The 16,869-nt window shown below is 43.9% G+C and overlaps 1 protein-coding gene across 2 annotated transcripts in view; it reads right to left on the reverse strand.

Moving 5' to 3' along the window:
• The window catches only part of homer1b (homer scaffold protein 1b), a 125,297-nt gene that overhangs the window by 53,855 nt on the left and 54,573 nt on the right, over window positions 1-16,869 (reverse strand). For both annotated transcript variants that reach the window (XM_046346508.1, XM_046346507.1), the window contains 2 exons: window positions 15,760-15,855; window positions 14,497-14,642 (listed from right to left, as the gene is read on the reverse strand). In XM_046346508.1, the coding sequence (XP_046202464.1) occupies window positions 14,497-14,642; window positions 15,760-15,855 (242 nt within the window). The remainder of the gene's footprint in view (window positions 1-14,496; window positions 14,643-15,759; window positions 15,856-16,869) is intronic.

Below are 16,869 nucleotides of genomic sequence, written 5' to 3' on the forward strand. Positions count from 1 at the left end.
GACACACCTACTCATTCAATGGATTTTCTTTAAGTGTACCATTTTCTACATGATATAACACATATGGAATCAAGTTGTACCCGAAAAGGTGTTAAACAAATCAAAATATATTTTATATTTGAGATTCTTCAATGTAGCCACCCTTTGCCTTGATGACAGCTTTGCACACTCTTGGCATTCTCTCAACCAGCTTAATAAGGTAGTTACCTGGAATACATTTCAATTAACAGGTGTGCCTTATTAAAAGTTAATTTGTGGAATTTCTTTCCTTCTTCATGCGTTTGAGCCAATCAGTTGTGCTATGACAAGGTAGGGGTGGTATACAGAAGATAGCCTTATTTGGTAAAAGACCAAGTCCATATTACGGCAAGAACAGCTCAAATAAGCAGAGAGAAATGATAATCCATCATTACTTTAAGACATGGTCAGTCAATCAGGAAAATGTCATGATCTTTGAAAGTTTCTTCAAGTGCAAGCGCAAAAACTATCAAGCTCTACGATGAAACTGTTTCTCATAAGGAACGCCACAGGAAAGTAAGACTCAGAGTTACCTCTGCTGCAGAAGATAAGTTCATTAGAGTTAACAGCACCTCAGATTGAACATCAACTGTTCACTGCGTGAATCAGGCCTTCATGGTCGAATTGCTGCAAAGAAACTGCCACTGAAGGGCACCAATAAGAAGAAGAGTCTTGCTTGGGCCAAGAAATATGAGCAATGGACATTAGACCGGTGGAAATCTGTCCTTTGGTCTGATGAGTCGAAATTTGAGATATTTTGGTTCAAACCGCCATGTCTTTGTGAGATGCAGAGTAGGAGAACTGATGATCTCCACGTGTGGTTCCTACCGTGAAGCTTGGAGGAGGTGTGATTGTGTGGGGGTGCTTTGCTGGTGACACTGTCATTGATTTATTTAGAATTCAAGGCACACTTAACCACCGTGGCTACCACAGCATTCTGCAGCGATACGCCATCTCATCTGGTTTAAGCTTAGTAGGACTATCATTTGTTTTTCTGCAGGACAATGACCCAAAACACACCTCCGGGCTGTGTAAGGGATATTTGACCAACAAAGAGAGTGACGGACTGCTGCATCAGATTATCTGGCCTCCACAATCACCCGACCTCAACCCAATTGAGATGGTTTGGGATGAGTTGGACTGCAGAGTTAAGGAAAATCTGCCAACAAGTGCTTAGCATATGTAACTCATTTCAGGAAATTATTTTGTGGGTCACTATTTCACATGAGAGCCATTTGAACAAACTTTTTTCAAATCAAAATGCATTTTTTTGGCAGAAATGTCTTCTGGAACATGTGAACATTCATGTGCCTTAATAACAGACTTGTATGCCATCTGTAAATACGAATACAACTGTTAAAGTATGAGCCTAGCCACAGAAAAAGTCACCAACCTTCCCACTAGCCATGATTGGCTGAGATAATGAGTGGGCTGGACATGCCGAGAGATGAGTTCGGATTGGTCTGCCATATAGGACATTTCTGTCTATTTGAGCTGGTCAGTGTGTGTTGGTAATCCTGTCTAACATGGCTTTTTTTATGTATCATGTAGTAGAACTGCATGTGTTGCTCTTCACTTTCAGGAGGACCGAGTTTTGAAATCAGTGGAATTAGGGAATGATAGTTTAGGAGACGGAGAAAACACCTGTCTGCGGATTACATCTTAAAACTAATGGCAACCATGGCATCATCATTTCAAGTTAAAGTGTACTGTTAGCTAGCTAGCTAACATTAGCTGGCTGGCTCGCTAGCTAATGTTACGTTTATGATCTTACTATTTGGATCTCAGAGCCATTTGCGTTGCTAGTTATTGCCTAATGTTAGCTAGATAACATTGAACCTGTTCTTTTTAGCTATCTGCAGATTCATGCAGGGTAGTAACGTCATGAGTTGGGATTATGGTTAATTGTTTACCTAGCTAGCTAGCTATCTACATGTCTTAACAAAAGACTCCCCTATGCAGGTAACCATTTCAATAGAATGTCACTACGACAACTGTTGATAGACGTAGCTGGTAAATCTCGGGCTATATACTCAGATTTCAGAGCGCTCTCGTCTAAGTGTGCCATAGCGCAGAATAACTGATGAATTTATGAACGCCCAACACCAGTTGAATATGGCCAGTGTCAGTAAACGGTGGTAAAAAAGTGTAAATTGTTGCCAGCGGCACAGTTTCAGTCACCAACGCTCTGGATAACATAAAAACAGCCTCACTAGCTCTGCTAGGGCGAGTAAAATGGTCAGTGAATGGTTCTCATGTTAGCTTGAGTGCTTGACTGTTGTTGTTAGGACAGAATGCTCGGATCAACCATTAAAGAGATGGAAGGGGCTAAAGCTTAAGAGGGTGTGAACGATGCTGAATGGGTGTAGATAAAGAACAGCTCTCCAGTAGGTACCAAAACGTTCAAAGGCCATTTTCTCAAAAGTGAAGTTACAAGTTTATCAACTTTCAAAGCAGAATTACTTTCCCATTGTTCCTCAAAGCAGTGTATGATATACAATTTTGTAGCTCTTTTTTCAATGTAAAAAACACCATTTCAAATGTGCTACTTATGCTACATAAGACCGAATCAGAGGTCGGTCACATATGTGGGAACTCCTTCAAGACAGTTGGAAAAGCATTCCTCATGCTAGTTGAGAGAATGCCAAGAGTGTGCAAAGTTGTCATCAAAACAAAGGGTGGCTACTTTGAAGAATCTCAAATATAAAATATATTTTGATTTGTTTAACACTTTTTTTGGTTACTACATGATTCCATATGTGTTATTCATAGCTGTGATGTCTTCACTATTATTCAGAAATAGTAAAAATAAAGAAAAACCCTTGAACTTGAACTTTTGACATTGTACTGTATATGCTGGGGAATTAAACATGTATTTACATGTACACTGTTTGTCCAAAATATATTTATGAAATATATAACTTATATGTAAATATATGTAAACGTATAACTTATATGTCATATGTAAATACATCTTAAAATATACAGTACCAGTCAAAAGTTTGGACACACTTACTCATTCCAGGGTTTTTCTTTATTTTTACTTATTTTCTACATTGTAGAATAATAGTGAAGACATCAAAACTATGAAATGAAAAGTATGGAATCATGTAGTAACCAAAAAAAGTGTTAAACAAATCAAAATATATTTTACACTATGTCTGCTTTGCAGTCTGCAAGTAAAAGTTGTAAGAAATATGTCATTAGTAAAGTAGAGATACCACAAAATCTACTTAAGTACTACTTTAAAGTATTTTTACTTAAATATTTTACACCACTGCTGCCGGGTTGGGAAGACTAAAATATGAGACTACCTAAAGCATCTAAACTGAAACAACCATTCCAGTAACGGGTGCGTAAGTTCAAGTAACAGATTGGGGGGGGCACAGTTTAAATGTGGCCTTACTGCTATTACCCCTTTCTAATGCATTGAATAACAGATTCACAATGTGGAACAATAGATAATCCCCAAAAAGGAGTCATATTAGTGTGTAGCACAAACTGTTCGGATGCTACAGACAGAAGTTGTCAGAACGGCTGTACCAACTTCAGACAAGTCCCAAGATGCTTGTTCAAAACAGAGAACACCATCTAGTTCGTGAAAGTCTCATCTTTCCATAGAGGGGTCATACTTGTTTGTAGGCCAAACCGTTCAGAGATGACCAATGTTTCAAGGTCTGACAAACACTGCTCTAGCTCTGCCCCTGCAGATGTGGAAGTGCAACATCGGCGGATGAGGTGGATTAAGACACATCCAATGTAAACTGATGTCTCTAGCTTAAACTGACGAACTTTGATGGGGATGTTTCTTATTATACTTGTCATGTTTTATCTTATATTGTCTTGTCATTTTGCTTTTCCTTCTGTTCGTTTTCCCTGCTGGTCTTTTTAGGTTCGTTCCCTTTTTTCTCTCTCCCTCCCTCTCTCTCTTCTCTCTATCGTTCCGTTCCTGCTCCCAGCTGTTCCTATTCCCCTAATCAATCATTTAGTCTTTCCACACCTGTTCCCTATCTTTTCCCCTGATTAGAGTCCCTATTTCTCCCCTTGTTTTCCGTTTCTGTCCTGTCGGATCCTTGTATATTGTTCACCGTGCTGTGTCTTTGTATCGCCCTGTCGTGTCGTGTTTCCCTCAGATGCTGCGTGGTGAGCAGGTGTCTGAGTCTGCTACGGTCAGTGCCTTCCCGAGGCAACCTACAGTTTATGATCGAGTCTCCAGTCTGTTCTCGTCATTACGAGTGGAATTGTTTTTTATGCTTTATTTACCGCTCCGATTTGTCTAGGAGTATTGTATATTTCCTTTACTGGATTAAAGACTGTTTTCGCCAAGTCGCTTTTGGGTCCTCATTCACCTGCATAACAGAAGGATCCGAACAAAGAATGGACCCAGCGACTACAGACGCTCGTAACACTGCCGTCGAAATCCAAGGAGCCATGCTCGGCAGACACGAGCAGGAATTGTCTGCTGCTCGTCATGCCGTGGAGAACCTGGCCGCTCAGGTTTCCGACCTCTCTGGACAGTTCCAGAGTCTTCGTCTCGTGCCACCTGTTACTTCCTGGTCTGCCGAGCCTCCGGAACCTAGGGTTAATAACCCACCTTGTTACTCCGGGCAGCCCACGGAGTGCCGCTCCTTTCTCACCCAGTGTGATATTGTGTTCTCTCTCCAACCCAACACATACTCTAGAGAGAGAGCTCGGGTTGCTTACGTCATATCACTCCTTACTGGCCGGGCTCGAGAGTGGGGCACAGCTATCTGGGAGGCAAGAGCTGATTGTTCTAACAATTACCAGAACTTTAAAGAGGAGATGATTCGGGTTTTTGACCGTTCAGTTTTTGGTAGGGAGGCTTCTAGGGCCCTGGCTTCCCTATGCCAAGGTGATCGATCCATAACGGATTACTCTATAGAGTTTCGCACTCTTGCTGCCTCTAGTGACTGGAACGAGCCGGCGCTGCTCGCTCGTTTTCTGGAGGGACTCCACGCAGTGGTTAAAGATGAGATTCTCTCCCGGGAGGTTCCTTCCAGTGTGGACTCTTTGATTGCTCTCGCCATCCGCATAGAACGACGGGTAGATCTTCGTCACCAAGCTCGTGGAAGAGAGCTCGCGTCAACGGTGTTTCCCTGCTCCGCATCGCAACCATCTCCCTCCTCTGGCTCAGAGACTGAGCCCATGCAGCTGGGAGGTATTCGCATCTCGACTAAGGAGAGGGAACGGAGGATCACCAACCGCCTGTGCCTCTATTGCGGACTTGCTGGACATTTTGTCAATTCATGTCCAGTAAAGCCAGAGCTCATCAGTAAGCGGAGGGCTACTGGTGAGCGCTACTACTCAGGTCTCTCCATCTAGATCCTGTACTACTATGTCGGTCCATCTACGCTGGACCGGTTCGGGTGCTACATGCAGTGCCTTGATAGACTCTGGGGCTGAGGGTTGTTTCATGGACGAAGCATGGGCTCGGAAACATGACATTCCTTTCAGACAGTTAGACAAGCCTACGCCCATGTTCGCCTTAGATGGTAGTCATCTTCCCAGTATCAGATTTGAGACACTACCTTTAACCCTCACAGTATCTGGTAACCACAGTGAGACTATTTCTTTTTTGATTTTTCGTTCACCTTTTACACCTGTTGTTTTGGGTCATCCCTGGCTAGTATGTCATAATCCTTCTATTAATTGGTCTAGTAATTCTATCCTATCCTGGAACGTTTCTTGTCATGTGAAGTGTTTAATGTCTGCCATCCCTCCCGTTTCTTCTGTCCCCACTTCTCAGGAGGAACCTGGCGATTTGACAGGAGTGCCGGAGGAATATCATGATCTGCGCACGGTCTTCAGTCGGTCCCGAGCCAACTCCCTTCCTCCTCACCGGTCGTATGATTGTAGTATTGATCTCCTTCCGGGGACCACTCCTCCTCGGGGTAGACTATACTCTCTGTCGGCTCCCGAACGTAAGGCTCTCGAGGATTATTTGTCTGTGTCTCTTGACGCCGGTACCATAGTGCCTTCTTCCTCTCCGGCCGGGGCGGGGTTTTTTTTTGTTAAGAAAAAGGACGGTACTCTGCGCCCCTGCGTGGATTATCGAGGGCTGAATGACATAACGGTTAAGAATCGTTATCCGCTTCCCCTATGTCATCAGCCTTCGAGATTCTGCAGGGAGCCAGGTGCTTTACTAAGTTGGACCTTCGTAACGCTTACCATCTCGTGCGCATCAGAGAGGGGGACGAGTGGAAAACGGCGTTTAACACTCCGTTAGGGCATTTTGAGTACCGGGTTCTGCCGTTTGGTCTCGCCAATGCGCCAGCTGTTTTTCAGGCATTATTTAATGATGTTCTGAGAGACATGCTGAACATCTTTGTTTTTGTCTACCTTGACGATATCCTGATTTTTTCACCGTCACTCGAGATTCATGTTCAGCACGTTCGACGTGTTCTCCAGCGCCTTTTAGAGAATTGTCACTACGTGAAGGCTGAGAAGTGCTCTTTTCATGTCTCCTCCGTTACTTTTCTCGGTTCCGTTATTTCCGCTGAAGGCATTCAGATGGATTCCGCTAAGGTCCAAGCTGTCAGTGAGTGGCCCGTTCCAAGGTCACGTGTCGAGTTGCAGCGCTTTCTAGGTTTCGCTAATTTCTATCGGCGTTTCATTCGTAATTTCGGTCAAGTTGCTGCCCCTCTCACAGCTCTTACTTCTGTCAAGACGTGTTTTAAGTGGTCCGGTTCCGCCCAGGGAGCTTTTGATCTTCTAAAAGAACGTTTTACGTCCGCTCCTATCCTCGTTACTCCTGACGTCACTAGACAATTCATTGTCGAGGTTGACGCTTCAGAGGTAGGCGTGGGAGCCATTCTATCCCAGCGCTTCCAGTCTGACGATAAGGTTCATCCTTGCGCTTACTTTTCTCATCGCCTGTCGCCATCTGAACGCAACTATGATGTGGGTAACCATGAACTGCTCGCCATCCGCTTAGCCCTAGGCGAATGGCGACAGTGGTTGGAGGGGGCGACCGTTCCTTTGTCGTTTGGACAGACCATAAGAACCTTGAGTACATCCGTTCTGCCAAACGACTTAATGCTCGTCAAGCTCGTTGGGCGTTGTTTTTCGCTCGTTTCGAGTTTGTGATTTCTTACCGTCCGGGTAGCAAGAACACCAAGCCTGATGCCTTATCCCGTCTTTTTAGTTCTTCTGTGGCTTCTACTGATCCCGAGGGGATTCTTCCTTATGGGCGTGTTGTCGGGTTGACAGTCTGGGGAATTGAAAGACAGGTTAAGCAAGCACTCACGCACACTGCGTCGCCGCGCGCTTGTCCTAGTAACCTTCTTTTCGTTCCTGTTTCTACTCGTCTGGCTGTTCTTCAGTGGGCTCACTCTGCCAAGTTAGCTGGTCATCCCGGCGTTCGAGGCACTCTTGCTTCTATTCGCCAGCGCTTTTGGTGGCCGACTCAGGAGCGTGACACGCGCCGTTTCGTGGCTGCTTGTTCGGACTGCGCGCAGACTAAGTCAGGTAACTCTCCTCCTGCCGGTCGTCTCAGACCGCTTCCCATTCCTTCTCGACCATGGTCTCACATCGCCCTAGACTTCATTACCGGTCTGCCTTTGTCTGCGGGGAAGACTGTGATTCTTACGGTTGTCGATAGGTTCTCTAAGGCGGCACATTTCATTCCCCTCGCTAAACTTCCTTCCGCTAAGGAGACGGCACAAATCATCATCGAGAATGTGTTCAGAATTCATGGCCTCCCGTTAGACGCCATTTCAGACAGAGGCCCGCAATTCACGTCACAGTTTTGGAGGGAGTTCTGTCGTTTGATTGGTGCGTCCGTCAGTCTCTCTTCCAGGTTTCATCCCCAGTCTAACGGTCAAGCAGAGAGGGCCAATCAGACGATTGGTCGCATACTACGCAGCCTTTCTTTCAGAAACCCTGCGTCTTGGGCAGAACAGCTCCCCTGGGCAGAATACGCTCACAACTCGCTTCCTTCGTCTGCTACCGGGTTATCTCCGTTTCAGAGTAGTCTGGGTTACCAGCCTCCTCTGTTCTCATCCCAGCTTGCCGAGTCCAGCGTTCCCTCCGCTCAAGCGTTTGTCCAACGTTGTGAGCGCACCTAGAGGAGGGTGAGGTCTGCTCTTTGCCGTTACAGGGCACAGACTGTGAGAGCCGCCAATAAACGTAGGATTAAGAGTCCAAGGTATTGTTGCGGCCAGAGAGTGTGGCTTTCCACTCGCAACCATCCTCTTACGACAGCTTCTCGTAAGTTGACTCCGCGGTTCATTGGTCCGTTCCGTGTCTCCCAGGTCGTCAATCCTGTCACTGTGCGACTGCTTCTTCCGCGACATCTTCGTCGCGTCCATCCTGTCTTCCATGTCTCCTGTGTCAAGCCCTTTCTTCGCACCCCCGTTCGTCTTCCCTCCCCCCCTCCCGTCCTTGTCGAGAGCGCACCTATTTACAAGGTACGTAGGATCATGGACATGCGTTCTCGGGGACGGGGTCACCAATACTTAGTGGATTGGGAGGGTTACGGTCCTGAGGAGAGGAGTTGGGTTCCGTCTCGGGACGTGCTGGACCGTTCACTGATTGATGATTTCCTCCGTTGCCGCCAGGATTCCTCCTCGAGTGCGCCAGGAGGCGCTCGGTGAGTGGGGGGTACTGTCATGTTTTGTCTTATATTGTCTTGTCATTTTGCTTTTCCTTCTGTTCGTTTTCCCCTGCTGGTCTTTTTAGGTTCGTTCCCTTTTTCTCTCTCCCTCCCTCTCTCTCTTCTCTCTATCATTCCGTTCCTGCTCCCAGCTGTTCCTATTCCCCTAATCAATCATTTAGTCTTTCCACACCTGTTCCCTATCTTTTCCCCTGATTAGAGTCCCTATTTCTCCCCTTGTTTTCCGTTTCTGTCCTGTCGGATCCTTGTATATTGTTCACCGTGCTGTGTCTTTGTATCGCCCTGTCGTGTCGTGTTTCCCTCAGATGCTGCGTGGTGAGCAGGTGTCTGAGTCTGCTACGGTCAGTGCCTTCCCGAGGCAACCTACAGTTTATGATCGAGTCTCCAGTCTGTTCTCGTCATTACGAGTGGAATTGTTTTTTATGCTTTATTTTACCGCTCCGATTTGTCTAGGAGTATTGCATATTTCCTTTACTGGATTAAAGACTCTGTTTTCGCCAAGTCGCTTTTGGGTCCTCATTCACCTGCATAACAATACTAATTATAGAATGTATTTGTCATGTTTGTCATTTAGTATCATGTCTTGTCCCTGTGCTCCCCATTCTATTCGTTTCCCTCTGCTGGTCTTATTAGGTTCTTTCCCTCTTTCTATCCCTCTCTCTCCCCCTCCCTCTCTCACTCTCTCGCTCTCTCTTCTCTCTATCGTTCCGTTCCTGCTCCCAGCTGTTCCTATTCCCCTAATCATCATTTAGTCTTCCCACACCTGTTCCCGATCCTTTCCCCTGATTAGAGTCCCTATTTCTTCCTTTGTGTTCCGTTCCTGTCCTGTCGGTTCCTTGTTTAGAATTCACCGTGCTGTGATTGTGTATCGCCCTGTCCTGTCGTGTTTTTGCCTTCATCAGATGCTGCGTGTGAGCAGGTGTCTCTGTCAGCTACGGCCTGCGCCGTCATGCAGGTGAAAGAGGACCCAAAAGCGACTTAACAGAAACAGAGTTTATTCGAGTCCAAACAGAAAACGACAAATCCTGAATCCTTAACAGGAAATGTCCAAACAGGGAATAACAGAAATCCTCTAGTCTGTAGAGGGGAATAACAGGAGAAGCGGCCACAGACTGCAGGTCGCCGGGTAGGCGCAGGCCGTAGCTGACAGAGACACCTGCTCACACGCAGCATCTGATGAAGGCAAAAACACGACAGGACAGGGCGATACACAATCACAGCACGGTGAATTCTAAACAAGGAACCGACAGGACAGGAACGGAACACAAAGGAAGAAATAGGGACTCTAATCAGGGGAAAGGATCGGGAACAGGTGTGGGAAGACTAAATGATGATTAGGGGAATAGGAACAGCTGGGAGCAGGAACGGAACGATAGAGAGAAGAGAGAGCGAGAGAGTGACAGAGGGAGGGGGAGAGAGAGGGATAGAAAGAGGGAAAGAACCTAATAAGACCAGCAGAGGGAAACGAATAGAATGGGGAGCACAGGGACAAGACATGATACTAAATGACAAACATGACAGTATTTTTTTCAATATCTATGCCTTTGATAGATATTGAAAATAAAAAACATTTCTAAAAAGCAACCTGCAAAAGAGCATGCTGGGAAATATGATAATGATGGGCGTAGTTTTGGTTTAACACTTGTTATTAATACCAACATAGTTTTTTAAATTAAACACCTGAATCAACACTAGAAATGTAACACAGAAAAATCAACACTAGGTAACACTGGCCAATTTAACACCCTGATTGAACAACAGCTTAATAAGCAACAACAGCTGGTGTTCACAAAGTAACACCACATCACGTGTGTGTGTGCAGGTGTTTGCATGAGTGAAAAAAATCAGTCCTGACTCCCACACAATCAGCAATCTGCACCAAAGTGTTTGTGCTTGTGTGTGTGTGTGTGTGTGTGTGTGTGTGTGTGTGTGTGTGTGTGTGTGTGTGTGTGTGTGTGTGTGTGTGTGTGTGTGTGTGTGTGTGTGTGTGTGTGTGTGTGTGTGTGTGTGTGTGTGTGTGTGTGTGTGTGTGTGTGTGTGTGTGTGTGTGTGTGTGTGTGTGTGTGTGTGTGTTTAAAGAGCACCTCTGCAAATTCTCACAAAACGGACTGCACTTCAGAGGGGGTTAATACAGTTGCTGAATATCAGCTAATAGACAAACTGATAAATCTAAGAAAAAAAAGAAGAAAAAAAAACATTGATAAATTGATTAATGACTTTAATCAATATGAACCACAATCATCGTGATTTTTATGGCCAGGGAATACATCATTTATGAATATCAGTAAGGTCTTATTCATTCTACACAGTGAAATGTCAATAGTCTCCTGTGGGTACTCGAAAATATGATGAATGCCCTACTGGGATGCTTGACTACACATACAGTATTTGAAATCTGTATTAGTGTGGTCATTAAAATTGTTCATGATTATTTATGTTGAAAATAAAGTTTTATTTGTCTTTATTGTGAAGTAAAAAAGTACAAATCAATTTTGGTTATTGGTGCAGTATTGTGGTGTAGTGTAGTGTATGGTGTTTGTCTGTGTACGTGCATACGTGTGTGTGTGTGCGTATCTGCAGTAAGCTCATGTTTAGGTTGCAGTGACACACACACACACAGGCCCTTAGACACTGCACCTCTCACTCTCCCTCTCTCCTTCTCTCCTTCTCTCCCTCCCTCTACCCCACCCCCCACTGCATATGTTATACAAGAGTTACATAAATCCTCTATCAACCCCTTCAGGAGAATAACCTTAAAACGAGTCCCTGCATGGTAGGACTTGGGCTATTTAATTAAATATTCAGTCATCATTATTCAATATCTATGAACATAATCAATATGTAGTATCTAATCATAGACCCAGAAATGTATAGACGACAGCATTCTTTGCCCCACATCTTGACATACTGTAAACTACTGTATGACATCATAAAAACAACATGCCAGTTTAAAGAAATGTGAATACAAGAGAGGTAAGACCATTTGTCCTTTAAGAGATGACACAAAATCACAAGAATATACACAGATTAACAACAAGTCTGAGGGCCAGCTAACCAAGTTCAATTTCTAAACAACATAATTCTTACAAGTAATGCATAGAGATCAATGGAAGATTTGTGGAAAGTGCCAACTGGACTAATATCATTTATTAGAATCTATTTAGAAAAGCTATTTTTGCAATAAAGATGGAGCTATAATGGCATTAAAATAAAGACATTTTGATATAATAACGTAATATATTACTATAACATTTACACTGAACAAAAATATAAACGCAACATGTAAAGTGTTGCGCTCATGAAACATGGTCCCATGTTTCATGAGCTGAAATAAAAGATCACCGAAATTTTCTATGTGCACATTTCCCCTTTGCCAAGATAATCCATCCATCCAACTCCAACGTCTCTGCGGCCTCACAACCGCAGAGTACGTGTATGGTGTTGTGTGGGCGAGCGGTTTGCTGATGTCAACATTGTGAACAGAGTGCCCCATGGTGGCGGTGTGGTCATTTTATGGGCAGGCATAAGCTACAGACAACGAACATAATTGCATTTTATCAATTGCAATTTGAATGCACAAAAATACTGTGTTGTGTGTGGCCCATTGTGAGGCCTATTTTTTTCAAGGTATCTGTGACCAACAGATGCATATCTGCATTCCGGGTCATGTGAAATCCATAGATTAGGGCCTAATGAATTGATTTAAATTGACTGATTTCCTCATTTGAACTGTAATCTTAGAAATTGTTGCATGTTCTGTTTATGTTTTTAGTTCAGTATAGTAAGAGAACCAAACAAGGCATCAGTATTTTTCACTCAAGGGGTCAGTCACATTTGAGGAGTTTTTTAGTGACCTCTGTTTTTAAATGAGGGAGATATAATAATACAGGTGTATAAGTCTGATAGCAAGAGTGTGATTTCTCTTAACTGAAGTCATAGTACAGATGTTGAAAATGTGATTCCATCAGTGTGCTACAGTAAAGAGGTGCTATTGTCAAGATGTTAGTGGCCTAGTAGCTATAGAGGTTGGTGTTGGTAGGGTAGGAAAGAGCTCCTATTTCAGAACCTGTATAGCAAGCTATCAGAAAGAGCAGACCCGACAGGCTTTATACTGCTCCCTGGAAAGAAAAGATACAAATAGAGGGGGTTTTAGAAAAATGTGAGTCTTCATACAATAAAGTTTAAACAAAACCAAGATTTGAAATTATATATGTGGCAAACACACACACTTACCCCATCATACACACAGACACTGAGTGACACTCTTTCTGTCCTTCCAACTATATACAACTACTGCCCAGTGCCCAAACACACACCTTATCTTATTCAGCCTTGCACACGTCTGTCTTATTCTGCAAACTGGAAGCATCTACCATTTATGCATAATATTGAATTGCATCCCTCAAAACAGCCTCAATTCATTGGGACATGGACTCAACAAGGTGTCAAAAGTGTTTCACAGGGATGCTGGCACATTTGGACTCCAATGCTTCCCACAGTTGTGTCAAGTTACTTGGATGTCCTTTGGGTGGTGGACCATTCTCGAAACACACGGGAAACTGTTGAGTGTGAAAAACCCAGCAGCGTTGCAGTTCTTGACACCCTCAAACCGGTGCGCCTTGCACCTAATACCATACCCCGTTCAAAGGCACTTAAATCGTTTGTCTTGCGCATTCACCATCTGAATTGCGCACATACACAATTCATGCCTCAATTCTCTCAAGGCTTAAAAATCCTGATTTATAACCTGTCTCTTCCACCTAAATCTACACGGATTGAAGTGGATTTCACAGGTGACATCAAAAAGGGATCATAGTGTTCACCTGGTCAGTCCATAACCAGGTGAGCATGCCCCCATTCTCATCGACGGGGCTGTAGTGGAGCAGCTTGAGAGCTTCAAGTTCCTTGGTGTCCACATCACCAACAAACTATCATGGTCCAAACACACCAAGACAGTCGTGAAGAGGGCACGACAGCGCCTGTTCCCCCTCAGGAGACTGAAAAGATTTGGCATGGGTCCTCAGATCCTCAAAACGTTCTACAGCTGCACCATTGTGAGCATCCTGACTGGTTGCATCACCGCCTGGTATGGAAACTGCTCAGCCTCTGACCGCAAGGCACTACAAAGGTTAGTGCGGTACGGCCCAGTACATCACTGGAGCCAAGCTTTCTGCCACCCAGGACCTCTATACCAGGAGGGGTCAGAGGAAGACCCAAAGAAATCGGCAAAGACTCCAGCCACCCTAGTCATAGACTTTTCTCTCTGCTACCGCACGGCAAGCGGTACCAGAGTGCCAAGTCTAGGTCCAAGAGGCTTCTAAACAGCTTCTACCCCCAAGCCATAACAGCTAATCAAATGGCTACCTGGACTATTTGCATTGCCCCCCCCCCCACACCCCCATTTCTACGCTGCTGATACTCTGTTTATTATCCATGCATAGTCACTTTATCTCTACCTACATGTACATATTACCTAAATCACCTCGACTAACCGGTGCCCCCGCACATTGACTCTGTACCATTGCCCCCTGACTATAGCATCACTACTGTTATTTTATTGTTGTTTTTTATTGTTATTTTTCGATTTGTCTTATTTATTTTTTATTTTTATTTTTTAACTCTTATTTTTCTTAAAACTGCATTGTTGGTTAAAGGCATTTAAGTAAGCATTTCACTCTAAGGTCTATCTATACCTATTGTATTTCGGCATGTGACAAATAACATTTGATTTGATTTTGACATTGCAAGTGTTTCGTAAACTCAGTGTTTACACCCACACACACCCACAAACACACGCACGCACACACAGCACAACCCCTTATTAACACCCCTGTGTGTGTTACCTGTGTGTGAAAGCCAGTGCGTTCTGAGACGGTTCAGGACGGGGCTCGGGTGTGATGTCACAGGGGTCATCTGTCCCGTTGATGTTGTCCATGGCGGGAGGAGTCACAGGAGTCAGAGGTGAAGAGAGTTCACCTGCTGGTGACTCCTACATACAGGACAAGCAATCAATCCATCAATCAACATATAACTAAAGAATTGTTTACATCTTAAAAACCCATTAGTCTGAAAGTGCTGAACAGTGATTCTGGATTTATCTAGCAAAGAGCAAGAATGAAATTAGTTCAAATGAACCAAGTCATTTTTTCATGAGGAGATTCAGCAGTCATCTTTTTCCTCTGTTCGGCGTGAGAGAGAGATCGAGAAAATTGGAAATAAATAAATAAAGAGAAAACAAATAGAGAGAGACGGATAGGAGAATCTGGTGATAAGCTCCTAGCTCTGTATTACCAAGAGGACATTACTGAGCTGTTCTGCCTGCCAAAGCTTATTGTAGCTCAGAGAAATTGCAGATAAACGTTTATCTTTATTTCCCAAACAATTAAGTCTATGTGACCAAACTAAACATTTACACACTTTAATTACATGAAACAAAACAATTAAGGGGTTATAAACTGGCCATTGTACACACTCAAACCATGCACCACTTAGGCCTGACGGACAGAGATAAGTGAGACTTAATCACTGTAGGAAATTACTTTCAGGACATTCCCATTGAAAGTATAATTTCATAATTTACATTTATAAGTGGCCTTATTGAAGAAGGTTGGGTTAATGCATGCTTATCATACTCTCAATGCTGTTCTCAGACTTCTACATGTGCAACAATGTCCATTTCCATTGTGCTGACATATTTAGTGTAGCATCAAATCATTTTTTGGATGGAGGAATCGGATGGAGGAACCATTCATCAGCATCCTGTTTTCTGTGCATGTAATGATGTAAACTGATGCAATGTGTAGTAAAATAGCAGGGTTTCCCTGGACTAGGGAGGGTGTTAAGCTGGTTTTTGAAGTGGTGGGACTCTGGGGATTGAATCTTAAAAACAACCTAATTTCTTCCATTTCTGTTCAAAGGAGGACAATTAAATATGCAGCGAAAACACAATAATCTAACAAATGCAGGGATTTCCAAGTTCATATGTTTGTTGCGTGGTTCTCTTTTTTTCCAGCTGTTAACTTATGAAGTACCACAGGAGAGTGTTGTGACCTTTTTAGTGTGAGTACCTAAGAGGGAGCAGTGGCGGTGTTTTTAGTGGTGAATACCTGAGAGGGAGAGGTGGCTAGTTCCATCTTTCCATCTTGACTTTTTCCCTTGGCCTGACGTGCTGCCTCCTTATACTCTGAAAACTTCTCTGCAAACTGGAGAGAGAGACAGAGACTGGTCACATACTCTGAGAGGTAGAACGTCAATTTCTAGTTCTAATACAAAATATTTGTCACTTTAGGGTACACCTGTGCACACACAAAAAAACACACTAGTATGTTAGTATTAAGAGGGTAGAGGAGGTTGTCATTAGTGACCAAATGGGAGGCATCTGATTTGACGTCCAACATTTGGGCTATGGAATGGAGGCCCCTACCCATAATGCTTCGGTAGAAATGTGAGCGATGTACGTCAACCAGAGAATGGCACAGTAACCCTTACAGTAAAACCCATGCCAATGCGCGGAAAACACAGGCATGCACATAGAGACATAGTAACATCATAGGAACATTAGAAACCTCAATAAACACAGTCAAACTGGGTAAACTCCTCTTTCTCGATTCGCTCTCCCTCTCTCTCCCTTGTGGGAGGGGCTTAATTTATATTATGCCACCAGCTGTTCTCTGTCACACTTTGATCCAAAGTGACTTACAGCTTTGTCATACATTGTGTCATGACTCTATTGTGAGGATCCAAAGGATCAGGTTACAGTGGATCAGCTCTACAGAGATCTCTCTCCCATACAGGGGGAAGAGGGATTGATGTGGAGTTTTTATGACACCTTACATCAATCATAAATTGTAAGTCAGCAGACTCCTAGTCATAAACCCCTACTAGAATATCTAACAGTTAGTCATATAAACCCCCTACTAGAATATCTAACTTGAGTTTAATGGCCCCAACAGACATGGCCGCTTCGCGTTGCTAGGAAACTATGCAGTATTTAGTTTTTTTACGTGTTATTTCGTACATTGGTACTCCAGGTAATCTTAGGTTTCATTACATACAGTCGGGAGGAACTACTGAATATAAGAGCAACGTCAACTCACCATCATTACGACCAGGAATAGGACTTTCCCGAAGCGGATACTGTGTTTTGCCTTCCACCCAGGGCAATGGATCGGATCCCAGCCGGCGACCCAAAACAACGACGCCGTAAAAGGGGCGAA

The sequence above is a fragment of the Oncorhynchus gorbuscha genome, linkage group LG04 (assembly GCF_021184085.1).
Source record: "Oncorhynchus gorbuscha isolate QuinsamMale2020 ecotype Even-year linkage group LG04, OgorEven_v1.0, whole genome shotgun sequence".
NCBI classification, from domain to species: Eukaryota; Metazoa; Chordata; class Actinopteri; order Salmoniformes; family Salmonidae; genus Oncorhynchus; species Oncorhynchus gorbuscha.